Below are 16,009 nucleotides of genomic sequence, written 5' to 3' on the forward strand. Positions count from 1 at the left end.
CACGCTTAACTTGTTTATCGGTGCAGCAACCTTGTTTGTCAAGGTTTGTGTTTCAGAGTTAAAGAGTTGAGAGAGGGTTGTAACCACAATAAAACTACTCAACTATAGTGGCTTTCTCAGCCTTGGGGAGGTGAACAACATAAAAAAATTAAAATTAAAAATAGCTTAGTTACCATAGACATCGGCGGCATGATCAGAAGTAGTATAAATACAATATCCCGTCCTAAAATCAATTTGAATTAAAGTTATCAACAAAAAAAAAGTACATTAAAACTATAACATTTATACATATACTTTTCAAAAAAAACAACCTGACATCCCAAACTTTAATAGAAAAATCCCAGCTTCCAGAAATAATCATATTTGAAATCTCTGGATTCCAAAGCAAACCACGAACAGGACCCGAATGACCTTCTAAACACTGAATACATTCTCCCTAAAACGACAGAAAATTTTTTATTAGCTACATCAAAGGACTTATTAAATACCAAAAAGAAAAAGAAGAAAAAAAACTTTTTTATTTGAAAAGACATTAAAAAAAAATTGATGAACCAATTTACATTAATATATTATTACTTTTAATATTATTATTAATATATCTATTATTATTAATATATCTATTATTATTAATATATTTATTATTATTAATATATTATTATTATTAATATATTATTATTATTATTCACCTCTAATGAGTCAATATACTAACAACAAATAATCATCAAATCAACTAAAATGAAGATTATGATTAAAATCCAGTTATTTATTACAATTACTATTTATACTTTTATTGTTATTTTTGAGAAAATGAATCACATAGAAACTCAATTGTAAGTAATTATTTTGTAAGATATTAAGTAACAATAGTTTTAATATTAACTGATCTATCCTTATTGTTTCAAATAGTAAGATTAGGTGAGAAGTCTTTCACAAAACATTATATAAATGTTCTGGAATGTAGAAAACAGAGCAATATTTAAATCAAACCTAACTTTAATGTTGCTGTTAATGTTGCAAGATAAATTATAACTACCTAATAATACCCAGCTTACACCCAAAACCTAATAACACCCAGCTTACATAAAAGCACCCTCATAACTAACATCCTAATAACATCCAGCTTACACCCACCTAATAACACCCAGCTTGGAACTGTTCTGGAGTTCAAGTGAACTGTTGATAAACAATAATTAATTAGTCTATTTAAAATTGTTCTTATCTTAAATTAAAAATATAAAAAAATAATCAAAGTTGTTTAAAAAAAGTTTTTGTTTAATCAGAACAATTCAAGCAATCAATTAGAAATTTGTTCAGAAGTTTTAAGGAGCTTTTATTAAATTAAAGCTATATTTTAATTAAAAGATTGACAGTTTTCAAGAACAACTAAATCTAGCATTTTAAAACAACTCAACATTCAATCAGGAAGCCAACTAAAACCTTAAACGGAAAACATTAATAAAACTTTATCATTACAAATTAACCTACTGAAACCTTTATATTACAAATTACCCTCCTAAAATCTTTTTATTACTAATTAACTTTCTGAAATCTTTTCATTACAAATTAACCTCCTAAAATTTCTTATACTGAGTAAACATTTTCAAATTAAAAAAAAAAAAAAATGAATTTATTTTGCGTCATATTACTGCTTTCAACGATTAACTAAATATTAAGAAAAAATATATCTAATTATGCAAATATAATATTTATTCTGTTATTTAATTTTGACTTACCAAAGAGTAATCCCAAACTCGAATAGTTCTATAAAAAAATTGTATAAAATAAATAACTACATTAAAAAGTATTTTTTACCTTTAAGGTTTAAAACCCACACTTCATGTACCATTGTTATAAAACTATGGAAAAAATAAAAAATAAAAAAGATTTTACTTGTCATCAGATCCACTACAAAGAACTCCATCTTTTATAGGACTCCACTTTACATTAAAAACTTTTGCTGTATGACCTAAATGCAAAAAAAGATTTTTTTAAACACCACTACTACATTAATAAAATGATAATAAAAATAGTAATATTAATATTAATACTACAGAAACGTTTAATGTCGTCATATTAGTTATGCTTTGAAAGAACGTGTTCTCAAAATGCACGCGGTCATTGGAGAAAGATCTCTTAAACGAGTTGAAACTTTTTTCCTTTTGAAATTTAATTATTAGTTTAGATATATTACATAAAGAATCATACTAAGGTAAACAATCATCGTTAAGTAAATAATCATCATATTATAATTGAATTAAGTATATAAAATAGTTGTATATTCATTTTTATTAGATAAAGTAGAAAGGATTTTAATTTTTATTAGATGAAGTAGCAAGGATTTTAAGTAGAAAGGATTTTAATTTTTTAAATTGTTTATATTTTGTTTGTTTTAGTTTTTCTTTTAGCAGTTTTATTTTTATTATTTTATTTTTTACAAGGAAAATAGGGGTATGGATGTTATTTAAAGTTATACTAATGCTATTTCCTTAAAATGGTTATTACTACTTTGAAATTTCTGTGATGCTATTAACTAATTTTGTTCTTTTTTAGAAAATTTAGAAAAATTAAATTAAAATCTTGTGCCAACATTGACATGGCATGTCACATGTTATTGCATGATAGATTAAATTTTGTTATGATGATTACAGTTCTTATGAAAAAAATAAAAAAGGTAAGGAGTATTGTTTGTAAATATATATTATGTTTACTTTGAATCTTTTTAAATTTTCGTGCGTCATTTTTAAAATTTTTGTTTGCACACCTTTATTGTTTGCATTTATGCTTTTTTGATATGTATGTGTATGTGGTAATAGGTGCTTTATAGTTGTTTTATCAATGTGTTTTTATAATAATGTGAAGTGTTTTTTTATTGTTTGTGTATGTGTTAATATGTGTTACATAATTGTTTTTAAAAATGTGTTTAAATATGTATATAAGGTATATATTTAACCTTATATACATATTTAAAAACATTTATTGTGTTTAAAGTTAGTACATATGTTTATATTATGTTGTTTCCATGTTTTCAAAGTGCTGTGACTTGGTAAACATGTAGAGTAAGATTTATTATCTTTGCCAGCCAAGTAATGTACTTATAACAGAGGGTTACACGATAGTGTTTAGTGTCAAAAAATACATAATAATGTATTTTAATAATATTTTGCGTAATGTTGTTACTTATGTTTTGTTATATATGAATGTTATCTTACTTAAGTTATGTTATATACATATTATATTAACTTATGGTGTGTGCTATTGTTGTGTGTTGTTGCTGTGATATTTTTTGTTATCTTTTGAGTTGTTAGACATTCGGCTTATCTTCATGTTGGTGTCTATTGTTAAAAAAGGTTAATAGGTAATTTTATTAAAAATCACTGCTTTTAATCATTCACTAAAAGCCAATACAAATTATTTTGCCATATATACAATTTGATTTTTTGTCTTTAGCACTGTTTACTACATGATTTTGCTATAAATATTTTGTTTTGTAAAAGCTAACATGAAATAATAATATTTTACAACTACTATTCTGGTAAATTACAACAGCTTTTCTCTATAAGGTGAATTGATTTTCATTTTTTGTATGTAATGTTTTCGTTATTTATTTACTTATTCATTACATTTTTTATTTTAGATTTATCAGATGATGTATTAATGTGGTATAGAAGAACAAAATATTGTAAAGTTTTGTGAATTTTTAAAAAAAACTTTTACTAATAATTTTTTTTGAAGAAACAATTTTTAAGTTTGCAACAAAAGGTTTACAACGTTTATTTTTTAATTTTTCTTTGTTAGCAGTATGTTTATTATTAGAATTGCATGTTTAAGATTTTTTCTTACTACTTTCTATTAAAAGTGAAGTTTAAATGGATGATATTAGGCTAGAAGCAGATATTAGTTTAGAAGATGCAAATGTTAATAGGCAAGTTGTTTGTGGCACAAATGAAAGAGATAGACTTAGGCGAGATGAAATTAATAATGGACAAAATGCTGCTCGACAAGCAGCAAATAATTCGAACCCAAATGAAGAGAGCTGGTTAGGCGAGTTAAAAATAATCATGGCAGAAATGAAAGAGATTAGGCAAGATGAAATTAATAATCAACAAAATGCGAGAATTGCTGCTAGATACGAAAAAATGCATTGTATAGGAAGAAGTAATACTATTCCAGATTATAATTATTTAGGAGAAATGAATTATATTTGTCAGCATTGTGGTGCTAAGAAATTTCCTGATGAAACACATTTTTTATGTTGACATAATGGAAAGGTAGTTTTGTCGCAACCTTCATCATTTCCACAAGATTTAGAAGATTTATTTAAAGGAAACTATGCAGATAGAAATGCCAATCTAAATTTTTGTAAATATATTAGAAATTATAATGTCTGTCTTTCTTTTGCTTCATTTGAAGATAATGTAGTTCAACCCATGAATCATGGGCCGCCATGTTTTAGAATATGTAAAAATGTTTATACTTGAAGGGCATGATAGATGTCGCTATAATCTCCCTTCACATAATGAAGTTGCAGTTGTATTTGTTGGTGAAAATGGGGCACCACCTGCTTCCAGGGAAGTTGTTATTTACCCAAGAGGTCATCCTCTTAAAACTATATCAAGTATGTCTGCAAACTTAGATCCTATGGTTTATCCTCTATTTTTTACAAGGGGTGATGCTGGTTGGCATAATCAATTGGTTCACAACCTTGAACATGCTACATTGGTTAGAAATCATGTTACATTATCTCTGTATTACATTTACAAACTTTCAGTTAGACAATTTTTTTCTTCACTCTTTTATGGCAAAAAACTGTTTCAGCAATATGCTGTTGATGCGTATGTTAAAATTGAAGGCCAGCACCTTGCTTTCATCAGAAATAACCAAAACAATTTGAGAACCAAGCAGTATGATGTCTTACACAAACATGTAAACAACCTTGGAAATGATCATAATGTTAGACCAGGGCGTGTTTTAGTTTTGCCATCAACTAATGTAGGAAATCCTAGAGCTTTAAAAGAAATCTTTGAAGATGCTATAGCTATAATTAAAAAGTTTGGTAAACCAGATCTTTTTATTACTTTCACTTGCAACCCAAAATGGCGCAAAATAACTGAAAATTTATATCCAGGTCATACAGCAAATGATATACCTGACTTGGTTATTCAAGTATTTAAACTCAAATTAAACAAACTTCTCAATGACATTTTTAAGCACGGTGTATTAGGGAAAGTTGTAATTGATTGTTGATCGAGACCTTTATGACATTGTTAAAACTTGCATGGTTCACGGTCCATGTGGCATACTGAATCCAAATTCTCCCTGCATGAAAGATGGAGTGTGCAGCAAAAACTATCCTAAAAAATTTAATGCTAACACAGTAGCAGTTCATAATGGTTATCCACGCTATAGACGTCGTGATAGTGGTTTGGTTATCAATATTAAAGGTAACGATGTAGATAACCGCTAGGTGGTACCTTACAACCCATGGTTATCAAAGAAATATCAAGCTCACATTAATGTTGAAACTTGCATGTCTGTTAAGGCTGTTAAATATTCGCACAAATATATATACAAGGGTCACAACTGTGCCAATATTTTAATAAATGAACAAATTAATCATGATGAAGTAAACACTTTTTTAGATTGTCATTATGTAAGTGCACCTGAAGCATTGTGGCGAATTTTCGAGTATCCAATAAGTCATATGTCACACACTATTATACACCTTAAAGTTCATCTACCTGAAAATCAATTGGTGTATTTTAGAGAAGGAGTAGAACAAATGGCTTTAGATCGTGCAGCTCAACATGATATGCACCTAACAGCATGGTTTAAGTTAAATACTGAAATGAAAGAGTACATTGCTATTTGTATGTAGACATTCCTTATCAATGTTTATAATTGATAATAAACATTGAAAATGGAAGGTTAGACAAAGGGGTGGTAATAAGGTGATAGTAAGAATGTATAAAGTTAATCCTAAAAACTGGAGAGTTGTTTTTTCTTAGACTGTTACTTTTGCAAGCAAAAGGTGCAACATCTTGGGAGGATGTGCGTACTGTTAATGGTATTGTCCTTGAAACAGTTCGTGAAGCATGTGTTTTGAAAGGTTTGTTGCAAGATGACATTGAATGGCAGAATACTCTTTCTGAGGCGGTTTTAACATGTATGCCAAAGCAAATTAGACAGTTGTTTTCAATTATTTTGACCTTTTGCGAACCTGACAATCTTTGCATTTCTGGAATACATACAAAGCTTTTATGATTGAAGATTTCATTCACTGCTCAGTCCCACTTCTAATAGCTGAACAAGCTATTCATCAAATTGAAAAGATTATAAATCAAATTGGTAAAACGCTGGCTAATTACAATCTGCCTGCTAATGATGAGTTTATAAGCCTAAATCTAGAAAATTTTAATGAAAATGTTCAACAATCTATTGAAGAAGCTAACCGAATAAGACTGTTGCTTAATGCCAATCAATTAAATGTATGTAATGCTATCCTTGCTGCACTGAATGAGCAACCAAGTGTAAAAAATCAACATTCTAGATTGTTTTTCATGGATGGACCAGCTGGTAGTGGAAAAACCTTTACTTATAGGTAGTTTACTGGTAGAGGCATAACTGGTAGGGCTGTGTTTTAAATTTTATATATTTTTTATGGAGAAATATGTGCAATAGGTGAAAGTATTATCTTAATATAAATATGACATTTTTAAACTGTTCGCATTTTACTCATATTTTTATTAAAATTAAATTTTTCACAAGTTTAACCCTTTTTAATTTACTTTTTTTTTCTTTTTTTTTTCTTCTTATTTTTAGCATCCTCTTTGTCCTGTGAAAATGGTGAAGTTATGCTTTATATTTTGATTAAAAAAAAATTTAAATATTTTTAACTTTTATTATATCCTTCTATTTGTAATTTCGTTGTAAGAGTCGTTAACATTTGAGCAATATCAAAGATATCGCTCCTAACACCCAGGGCCTCTCTTGGAGAGGTCCTTTAATAAGTGGCAAAGTAATGGCGGTATGGATGAGCCTTCCTCTAAATGGAGGGCTCATCCATACCGGAGTGTTGGGAGACACCGAAGAAAAGACAGCAACCAAAAGGTTGTAAGTGTCTTTTATCAGTGAAGATATTTATAACTTTTTTTTGTTGCCGCTTTTTCTTCGGTGATTTTATATTTTTTAATTTTGTAATTTTTATTATAATATATTGTTGTATATTTGGTTTGTTTTTGTCCTTTTTAATTAAAAAAAATTTTTAATATAAACTTAAATATAGTTAAACTTAAATATAGTTAAATTGATTCATTACCCATCATAATATCGTCATAATATGATGCTACATTTTATTGTTAAAAATAATTAATTGGAAGTTTAATTTATTGAAAACACTGCTTTAAAAATTTATTATAAGCCAAGACTATTTAGCTATATAAATGCAATTTATTTACATCTATTTGATTTTTTATCTTTAATGTTTTTAGTTTGGCTCCTTGAAGCATTTATTTTTTTGCTTTTTAATTAAAATAGTTTAAATCTATTGTAATGTCTTTTAAATTAAACTAAAGTTTACTAAAAGCCAACGTGAAATAACGTCATAAAACAACACCGACAAGCTGCATCATGGCAGCAGTTTAAGTATGACAACAGGCTACCGAAAAGCAGGTAAATTGTTTTCCAGATTTTTTTTTTTTTTTTTTTTTTGTTTTATGTCTACTTATCTATTACAACTTTTATTTTAGGTTTGTCATATGACGCATTAATGCAATATAAAAGATCAAAGTTTACATATTTTGTACAATTTGTTATACACATGTTTGATTGTAAATTAACTATTTTTTGTTTGAAACGTATTTATACTCAATTGCTTAGTTATTTATAATTAATTTATTTAGTTGTGTGCATTTATCATTTTAAAGACAATTTACTTTTTTAAAGAAACATGTATCAAGGAAATACCAAAAAATTATTAACTCATGTATAATTTACATTCACTTCATATTAATCTTATTAATTAAAGTACATGTTATAAAAAATATAACAAGAATTTAGCTTTACTTTTTCGTCAATTTAAAGCATGATGAAGTGTTATTATTTTGTGTCAGTAACTAAAAACGTATTGTGTTGAACTTAGTAATGTCTAGGAAAATGGTTCTGCCATACACTGATATGACCTATGTCAGTTGTAAATTACTCAAATAACGTTAAATAATTGGTAAATTATTTTATTTTAATTTTACAGATGGTTTAATTTGAAGGCGTTTTTCTAAAAGGGTATTAGTTAAGGTTTCGGAACTTTAAATTGTGGAAAACAGCTACTATAAATTAAGTAACAGACCAACCGTAACCCGTATTATGGGTTGCTTTCTGCTAGTAATAAATATTATTAACCTTGTAAAAGATTGTTTAACTTTAAAGATGCAAGTTAATAAATAATGATGAATTATTAAGTTAATAAATAATGATATTTACACTTAAAAAGTTATAAAAGTTTTGAAGATTCCATTAAAATTTAAAAACACTTGAGAAAAAAAATATTGTTCAACCAGCATTAATTAACACTCAAAAAAGCAAAATTCAAAAAAATTTAATCAAATTTCATTTCGAAATATTTAGGTTAATGCAGCATCTGTCCTACCATTGTAAGGTTACATCTCTTTCTTTTTTCATGTTTGCTGCTCAAAGGAATTATCACCTTTAGTTCGATCAACCAAAATACATTTTGCTTGACAAGTTGCATCCTTTTCACTGTATCTGTCTCATTATGCTTTAAAAACTCTTATTCATCTACAAATATACTCACATCAAGGCTGCAAGCATTCACTATTTGAATGAGTTACCAAAAAACAAAGAATACTGGTAAAGAGCAAGAAAACAGTTGACAGATGACTTGAAAAACTGTAAACTGTAGTCAAGAAAAACTGTAAACCGTAGTCAAGAAAATGTGAAGATAAGAGAGAACTCCAAAGCATTGTTATGCAAAAAAAAACTAGATAAATGAAAGTTTTTAGAGAATGAAGGGACATATACAATAAAAATCATATAACTTTACTGAATGATGGAATCAAGCAACAATGAGTTTTGATGGATGGATCTAGAGACGACAGCTTTTTGATGGGACAAAGGCATACGTTTAGCAGCTAGAGCATTTAAATTCAAATTACATTTTTGGCCCTTGTCTAGAAGTGAAGGGGCATCACTAGAAGAACCATTCCAAATATGACAACAGTATTCGATACGGGAATAAGAGATTTGTTAAAATAAGTTAAAATTCACAAGCCACTATTAGCCCTACGTTGTCACAGAAAAGAGATTTGGATCAGACATTCAAGATTGAGACATTCAAGATGGCTGTTCATCTTGCCTATTCTAAGAAATCAAAAAATAATGACTTTTTACCAAGACTGGAGTATATAGTTGAAGTATGTAGACTGGAGTATGTAGCCACTAAAAAGATCATTAATATAGATGTGAGATAACACAGGACCAAAGATGGAACTTTGAGGCACCCTAAAAGTTACTGGAAATAGTGTGTTAGCTTACAAGGTTGACAATTAATATTATGGTAAGAAAGAAATTATTTAATAGTCTCAAAAAATTTCCAGATATTTCTATATTAATATATAGATTAGAAACAACAAAGGAGTGAAGATGAGCCAGCACTCATCATCCAAGGCAAGAAACAATGTAACACAGGTTTAAATCTATGTTAGCTTATTAATGAAAAAAGAGTGCAAGGTCAGCCTACAATTATTTTCTGCTTACCCCCTAAAGTTTTTGCCCAGGAAGTTTTTTACAAAGCAGTAGCCAAATGTCAACAAGACAAATAATATTATCAAGACACCATCTCTAGCCTAAACTTAACCAAGAACCCCAAGGGTATATTTTTAGTCAGAGTTACAAGGCAGCACTATTATTATCAAACACCATTGTTTGTTAATAAAAATATTGTTAACAATTAATAATGTTTGTATGCTGGCATTATATGGTGTTTAATTATGACAAAAAAATTTACAAGAAGCTATCATACACCTCTGTTTTAAAAATTAAATAAACTAATTTAAAAAAATATAAGCAAAATTAAAGTTTGATTACAAGCAGGGGCTATTATCCTATAAATTATCCTATTATTCAATTATCCTATAAATGATGTTAATTAATAGCATTAGATTAAAAACATGTGCAGAATTTTTTTGAATAAGAAAAATCACAGTAAAGATAAATAAATAAAGAATTTAAAATACTATGGCAACTGAGATATTCAAAGTTGCTAAGACAATATAAATGTTGCTAACAAGTTTTTGAAGTAAAATGTTTAACATGTTACTTCAAAAATATTTGCACAAGTTTACAACATTTAATCTACAAGTTGCAACTACCCTGTCACTAAGTTGCAACAATCAACATGTTGCAACTTAGTGACAGGGTAGTCTAGTACTTTTTGTCTGGCAAAACTTTCTACTTCCTGACTGTGAATAGAGTGTTTTAATTTTTATATATAGTGTTCTGCTTGTGACCTTGTGCTATATTATTATGGAGTTTTTTTGTAACTATAATATAAACTTTATAAAAAAAAGATCAAATATCAAATATCAAATGACTGATTTAAAATGCTTGTTCAGACATATAGGTACTTGAGGGGAGAAGAAAGATATTAAATATCTAGTAATCATTTGTACTTTGAAATTTAGTTTGTAATGAAATGATTTTTATTTCCTTAAACATTTAACTAATTTGCACTAATATTTCAATATGTATTACAATAATATTTTTCCAACTTGCTATCTGGTTTAAAAAATCAATTGCCTTGCGACAAAATATAATGGATCAGATTTTAGATTATTCTGTTAGGAGTTCAAATTAAAAATTATATTACTGGTAAATTCGTTGTAAATATCATTTTGTATATAAATACAGCCTATACAAGTGTATTTACAATGTAAAAGTTGTTAATAATAAAAGATTTATAAAAGCTAAAACCAGATTTATCAGGCATTTAAAAAAAACCCAAACATATCTTGGTTTTATTGGGGTTTTTTTAGGGTTTTTTGCCAACACTGATTTTTAGAGTATTTAGTTTTAGGAACTTATTTTTATCCAATTTATTGCAAAAACTGAAAAATTTTCATTCAACTCATTATTAAAACTTTATATTCACTATTAAATTCATTGTTAAAGTTTAATATTCATTATTAAAACTCCTGATTCATTAATAAACTTTTTGTGATATTATATTTGCAACCCTTAGAATTAAGAAAAATGAGGTCAAACTGTTCGAGGTCGACATTAGGTCAGCAAAAAAAACTTGGTACAAAGGGGTTACCATAAAACATAGAAACAAGGTCAGCAATTTTTTGCCGACCTCAAATATTTTAAGGTCGGCAGCTAGGTCGACATTGCCAAATGACGACCCTAATTCTGAGGGTTGTATTTGTGTATGTAGTTAATACTAAATTTATTTTTAAGTAAGTTAATAACATTTTTTATTAAGGCAATTAAAAATATGAAAGCCATGTTTGGTTAATTCTATATTATCTAATTTAGATTATGCTATAGCATTTTGCAGCAACTTATAAAAGTCTGTGCCATGATTTCTTTCCTGCCAACTAGAATTGCTTTTTTATGGTTCAATACCAACATAATTATGTTAATTATTTTATATAAAATACGCATTGAAAGATTGAATATTTTAAAATTATGAAATTAATCATTTAAACTTTGGACCTTACTTAGTTAAAATAACATTGCAATATTACTTAGATTTACGGAGGTTTTTGTATTATAAAGAAAAAGCATTCACCACTGTTGTTTTTTAAAGAAAATGCATTCACCACTATTGTTATTTAGAAACTTAAATTTCTATACAACAAACCTACGTGAAATCAACAAAATAATTGCATATTTGAAAACAGCAGTAAAAACTTAATTTAGAATGTCATAAATAATGTTAAATAAAAAAATTGTTGACCAGTGTAAATAATAATTATTCTTTAGTACATAAAAAGTTACCATGGAATACTTTCAGAACGCTGTCTGTAGGAATGTAAAAGATTCTAACTAAGCCATCTTCACAAGCTGTAGCAAGTAAATCTCTAGAACAAACTAATTTTGATTAAAACCATTAAAATAAAAATGATCTACTTCTCTTCTACTCATACTTAAATTAGTATATACATAAGAGTGCTCAAAAACAGAGGATTCCAAAATTTTATACATTTACTTAAAGTATTGTATACATAAGAGGTTTCTAAAATAAAAATAAATTGTGTACATGTCAAACTATTTGTCTATACACTTTAAGACTAGTATAACCAAAAAAAATTTTTATACTTGTAGGTGAGGATGTACTTAAGATATGACTATAAGTTGCACTTAAGGTCTTTGAAAGACTAATAACACTCAATAACAAAGCTTAATTTTTTAAAATTACACACTAATAAAATTGGATAAATTTAGGCAATTTGTAAATACTAAAAGAGAACATGATGTCATTTTGTGTTGTTATAAAAAGTTTATAATTGTTTAGCTTTGGGGTTTTTTCTATTTTGGTGTGTCTGGTAGTGTAGAAGCATACAACAGAAATTATCAAGATTGCTGGTGATCATTTGGCTTTATAACTGCTTTCTTTTTGTGCAATGTCCTGATGGAACCTTTTATCATGTTCATTGCTAACATCCCCTGAATTTTCTTAATAAAAAAAAAACAATGCTAAAAAAAAAGTGAAAAGTTCTATAAATGAGGAAATATTTGTACGAGATTATAGGAACACCGATTTCGATTCAATTAATAGGTTGTTTTCCAATGTGGATTGGTTAACATGTTTTAATGGCAAACAAGTCCAGGAAATGCATAATACATTTATATTTTACATGAATTCAGCATAATATTAACTATATATTCCAATTAAAAAATTAGATAATAATAGAAAAAAGAAAAAATTTGGATAAAAAATGATCTTAAAGAATTAATAAAATTAAAAAAGACCCTTAGATTTTGCAACTGTTCCTTAGGGTAGAAAGTTTCATCCCTTGTGAATGAATACAAAAATTTTGCAAGATAGCCAAAAACGAATCAAGAAAAGCTAGATAAGAAATAATCAAAAAAACCAATTTTAGCTAAGGAAAATCCAAAGTTAATTTACAAATAAGTGAATAGCCAACAACAGATCAATAACTCGATTAAAGCATTACATAATGAAAACGAAAGTGACAAATGACCCAAATCAGATAGTAAATTTACTAAATATTAAGTTCCAAGATGTATTTGTCTGAGAAAATGACTTTAATTTGCCAGCATTTGCATCTAGAATCAATAAAAATTTGGATTTTGATATAATCTCATACAAAGATAATCTTAATAGATTAAAATGTTTAAATACAGAGAACTCGTGTGGAGCAAATCTTATTAAACCTTTAATCTTAAAAAATTGCGCATATGGAATAGCTCTACCGCTTGCACATATATTTACAGCTTCCATTGTGATCTTGTTCAACTAACCTTATTGAGACATTAGACGCTATCTCTTATTATTTACCCCAGAATATACCTGTAAAAGTAATTTACTTAGACTTTGCAAAGACATTTGATTTAGTGCCCATAAAAGACTACTGATAAAACTTAAATGTTATGGGATTTCTGGTACATTCTTAAAATGGATTGAAGCATTTCTAAAAAATAGAAGACAAAGAGTTGTCATGGGAAAAATTGTCTCATCTTAGAAGGTTATATTTAGTGATGTGCTGCAGGGCTATTTTATTGGCCCTTTACTATTTATTATTTATATTAATGATTTTCCTGAGAACTTTGTTAATATTTCAAAGATGTATGGCCATGATGCAAAAATATTATCAAGGGTTGATTGTGAAGCAAGTGTTAACCTATTGCAAAATGACTTATATAAAGCTGTCAACTTACTTGAAAAAGAAAATTTAATTAATGAAAGTTCGCCAAGAAGTTATCAATCAGCAAGAGGTCATCAAATGAAATTTAATTTTAGTTGTTCAGAAATTGAGTTTAACAGACACAAGTTTATATTAGTTATTATAATATTAATAGACACAAAACTATCAAAGCTAGACAAAAAACTCCTAATCTTGAATTTGACCTTATTGCATAAACCCTCATCTTCAGAAAGATATTGGTGCATTAGAATGAGTTCAGCATCTCATATGAGTTAAAGCCTTTAAATTCTCATATGAGTTAAAGTTTTATAACTATGAAATGAGATGCACCTAACTAAAAAAATGAAAAATTAACAATAACATTAAGGTCATCTCCTGGTACACCCCAGCTACAAGTATTCCTTTATTATACAGCCATCATGCATATATAAACAAAGAAAAAGATATTAACTGTCTTGTCCAATACAACTTCCTTAACAACCATATTGTTACGCAATAGCAGAATGCCTTTCCTGACAAAGTTGTACGCGCCAGATCTGTTGACTGTTTTAAGATCTCCCTTAACAGTCACATTTACTACAGCACACCTACTGTGACCGCGCCAGTGGTTAAACAAATTAGCCCTACTAACTGATGATGTGATTAATGGAACATGCTCATTTAGTGTGAACTAATTTTCAATGCACTTCAATACTTTGGAACTCTCTCATCTTCATGTTTACCTGATTCATACATCCTACAATTTTTCAAGTCTTCTATCAACTTTTCCATTTCCTTACTCTTTAGCACTATTCTTTGTTTTCCAACTTAATAATGGTAGTTTGCAGCCATGTTGAGGGTGAATTATAATCATTGCTTATAAAATAATCATTGCTTTGCAGTGCCTTAATATTGAGTTTTAATAAATTACAGACAGATGGTATGAATAAACAAGATGAGCTACCAGGAATTTGGTAGGGTTTGAACTATATATCTTTGGCATTTGAAACAAGCATTCTACCACTGCATCACTAATGCACAAGCTACTAACAAAATTTATTTTTATTAGGGCAAATTTGATAAATTTTTTAAAATTTGAATTGAAACGCATCTTTGGTTGCTTCCTATTCTTAGCCTCATACCAGGACAGGTAAGAATAATAAGAGGGGTAGGTATTTTTATCATTAAAGGGTAGGTCTGAATATTTTTTCAAATCTAATAAATGGGGATTTTTGTTAATAAAAGGGGGTGGAATTTTTTACCAGATGTAACAAGCAGGAGTTTCTTTAAAAAAAAGTTCCATTCAAGTTTAATAAATGAAGGATGGGATGAATTCCTTTAACTTACAAACAGGATTTCCCAGAAGGAAGTGAATGACTTTTGAAACAGGTTTCATTATCAACTTTAAAAACAAAATATGAACTATTTATTTAAACAAAAATAATCTATTTATTGAAACAGACCCTCACCCCTATAATATTTTAAAGTTATGTTATGTCAAACAGAGGTGGAAAAAGTAACAAAACTTTGTACTCAAGTAAAAGTACTGTTACTTGAGTGAAATTTTATTCAAGTAAACATTACGGGTTAAAAGGTTACTCAAGTAAAAGTAAAAAAAAGGTCATTAAAAATGTACTCAGAGTAAAAGTTACTGCGTTACTTTTGCTTTTTTAATTTATTTTTTTTATTCTCTTCCAATTTTTTTTTAAAATTTTAAAATAAGAATAAAAATCTAAACAACAGTGATGCACATGTTTGATGTCTTCATCAGCTTGTATCAAAATAAAATTGACTGAAAAAAGAATTAAATTGAAGTGATTCAAGCCAAAAAATTACTTATGTAATTTGAATCGTAATTTGCAATTTTGTATCTAAATGCTGTGTAAGATTTGAAATGAGTTTGAATTTATTTTTTAGTTGTCTTTATTATTTAAATTTATTTGTTTTATTGAATTGTTTTTTGATTTTTATTTTATCAACTTATTTATGTAGGGATTAGTACTAGGGATTAGTGGAGTGTACATATATCAACTGATTTAAATAGGTAGAATATACAGGGAGTGTACATACATTGACTGAGGGTTTTGGTTTGGGCAAGCAATTGAAATAATTCTTAAGCTAAGTTT

The 16,009-nt window shown here is 27.8% G+C and overlaps 1 protein-coding gene across 2 annotated transcripts in view; it reads right to left on the reverse strand.

The window, feature by feature from the left end:
- Positions 1 to 16,009, reverse strand: part of LOC100202679 (WD repeat-containing protein 17) — an 84,520-nt gene that overhangs the window by 28,923 nt on the left and 39,588 nt on the right. For both annotated transcript variants that reach the window (XM_065812397.1, XM_065812398.1), the window contains 5 exons: positions 12,013 to 12,095; positions 1,891 to 1,966; positions 1,734 to 1,761; positions 312 to 436; positions 174 to 223 (listed from right to left, as the gene is read on the reverse strand). In XM_065812397.1, the coding sequence (XP_065668469.1) occupies positions 174 to 223; positions 312 to 436; positions 1,734 to 1,761; positions 1,891 to 1,966; positions 12,013 to 12,095 (362 nt within the window). The remainder of the gene's footprint in view (positions 1 to 173; positions 224 to 311; positions 437 to 1,733; positions 1,762 to 1,890; positions 1,967 to 12,012; positions 12,096 to 16,009) is intronic.

Source organism: Hydra vulgaris, chromosome 12, assembly GCF_038396675.1.
Source record: "Hydra vulgaris chromosome 12, alternate assembly HydraT2T_AEP".
In the NCBI taxonomy this organism is placed as follows: Eukaryota; Metazoa; Cnidaria; class Hydrozoa; order Anthoathecata; family Hydridae; genus Hydra; species Hydra vulgaris.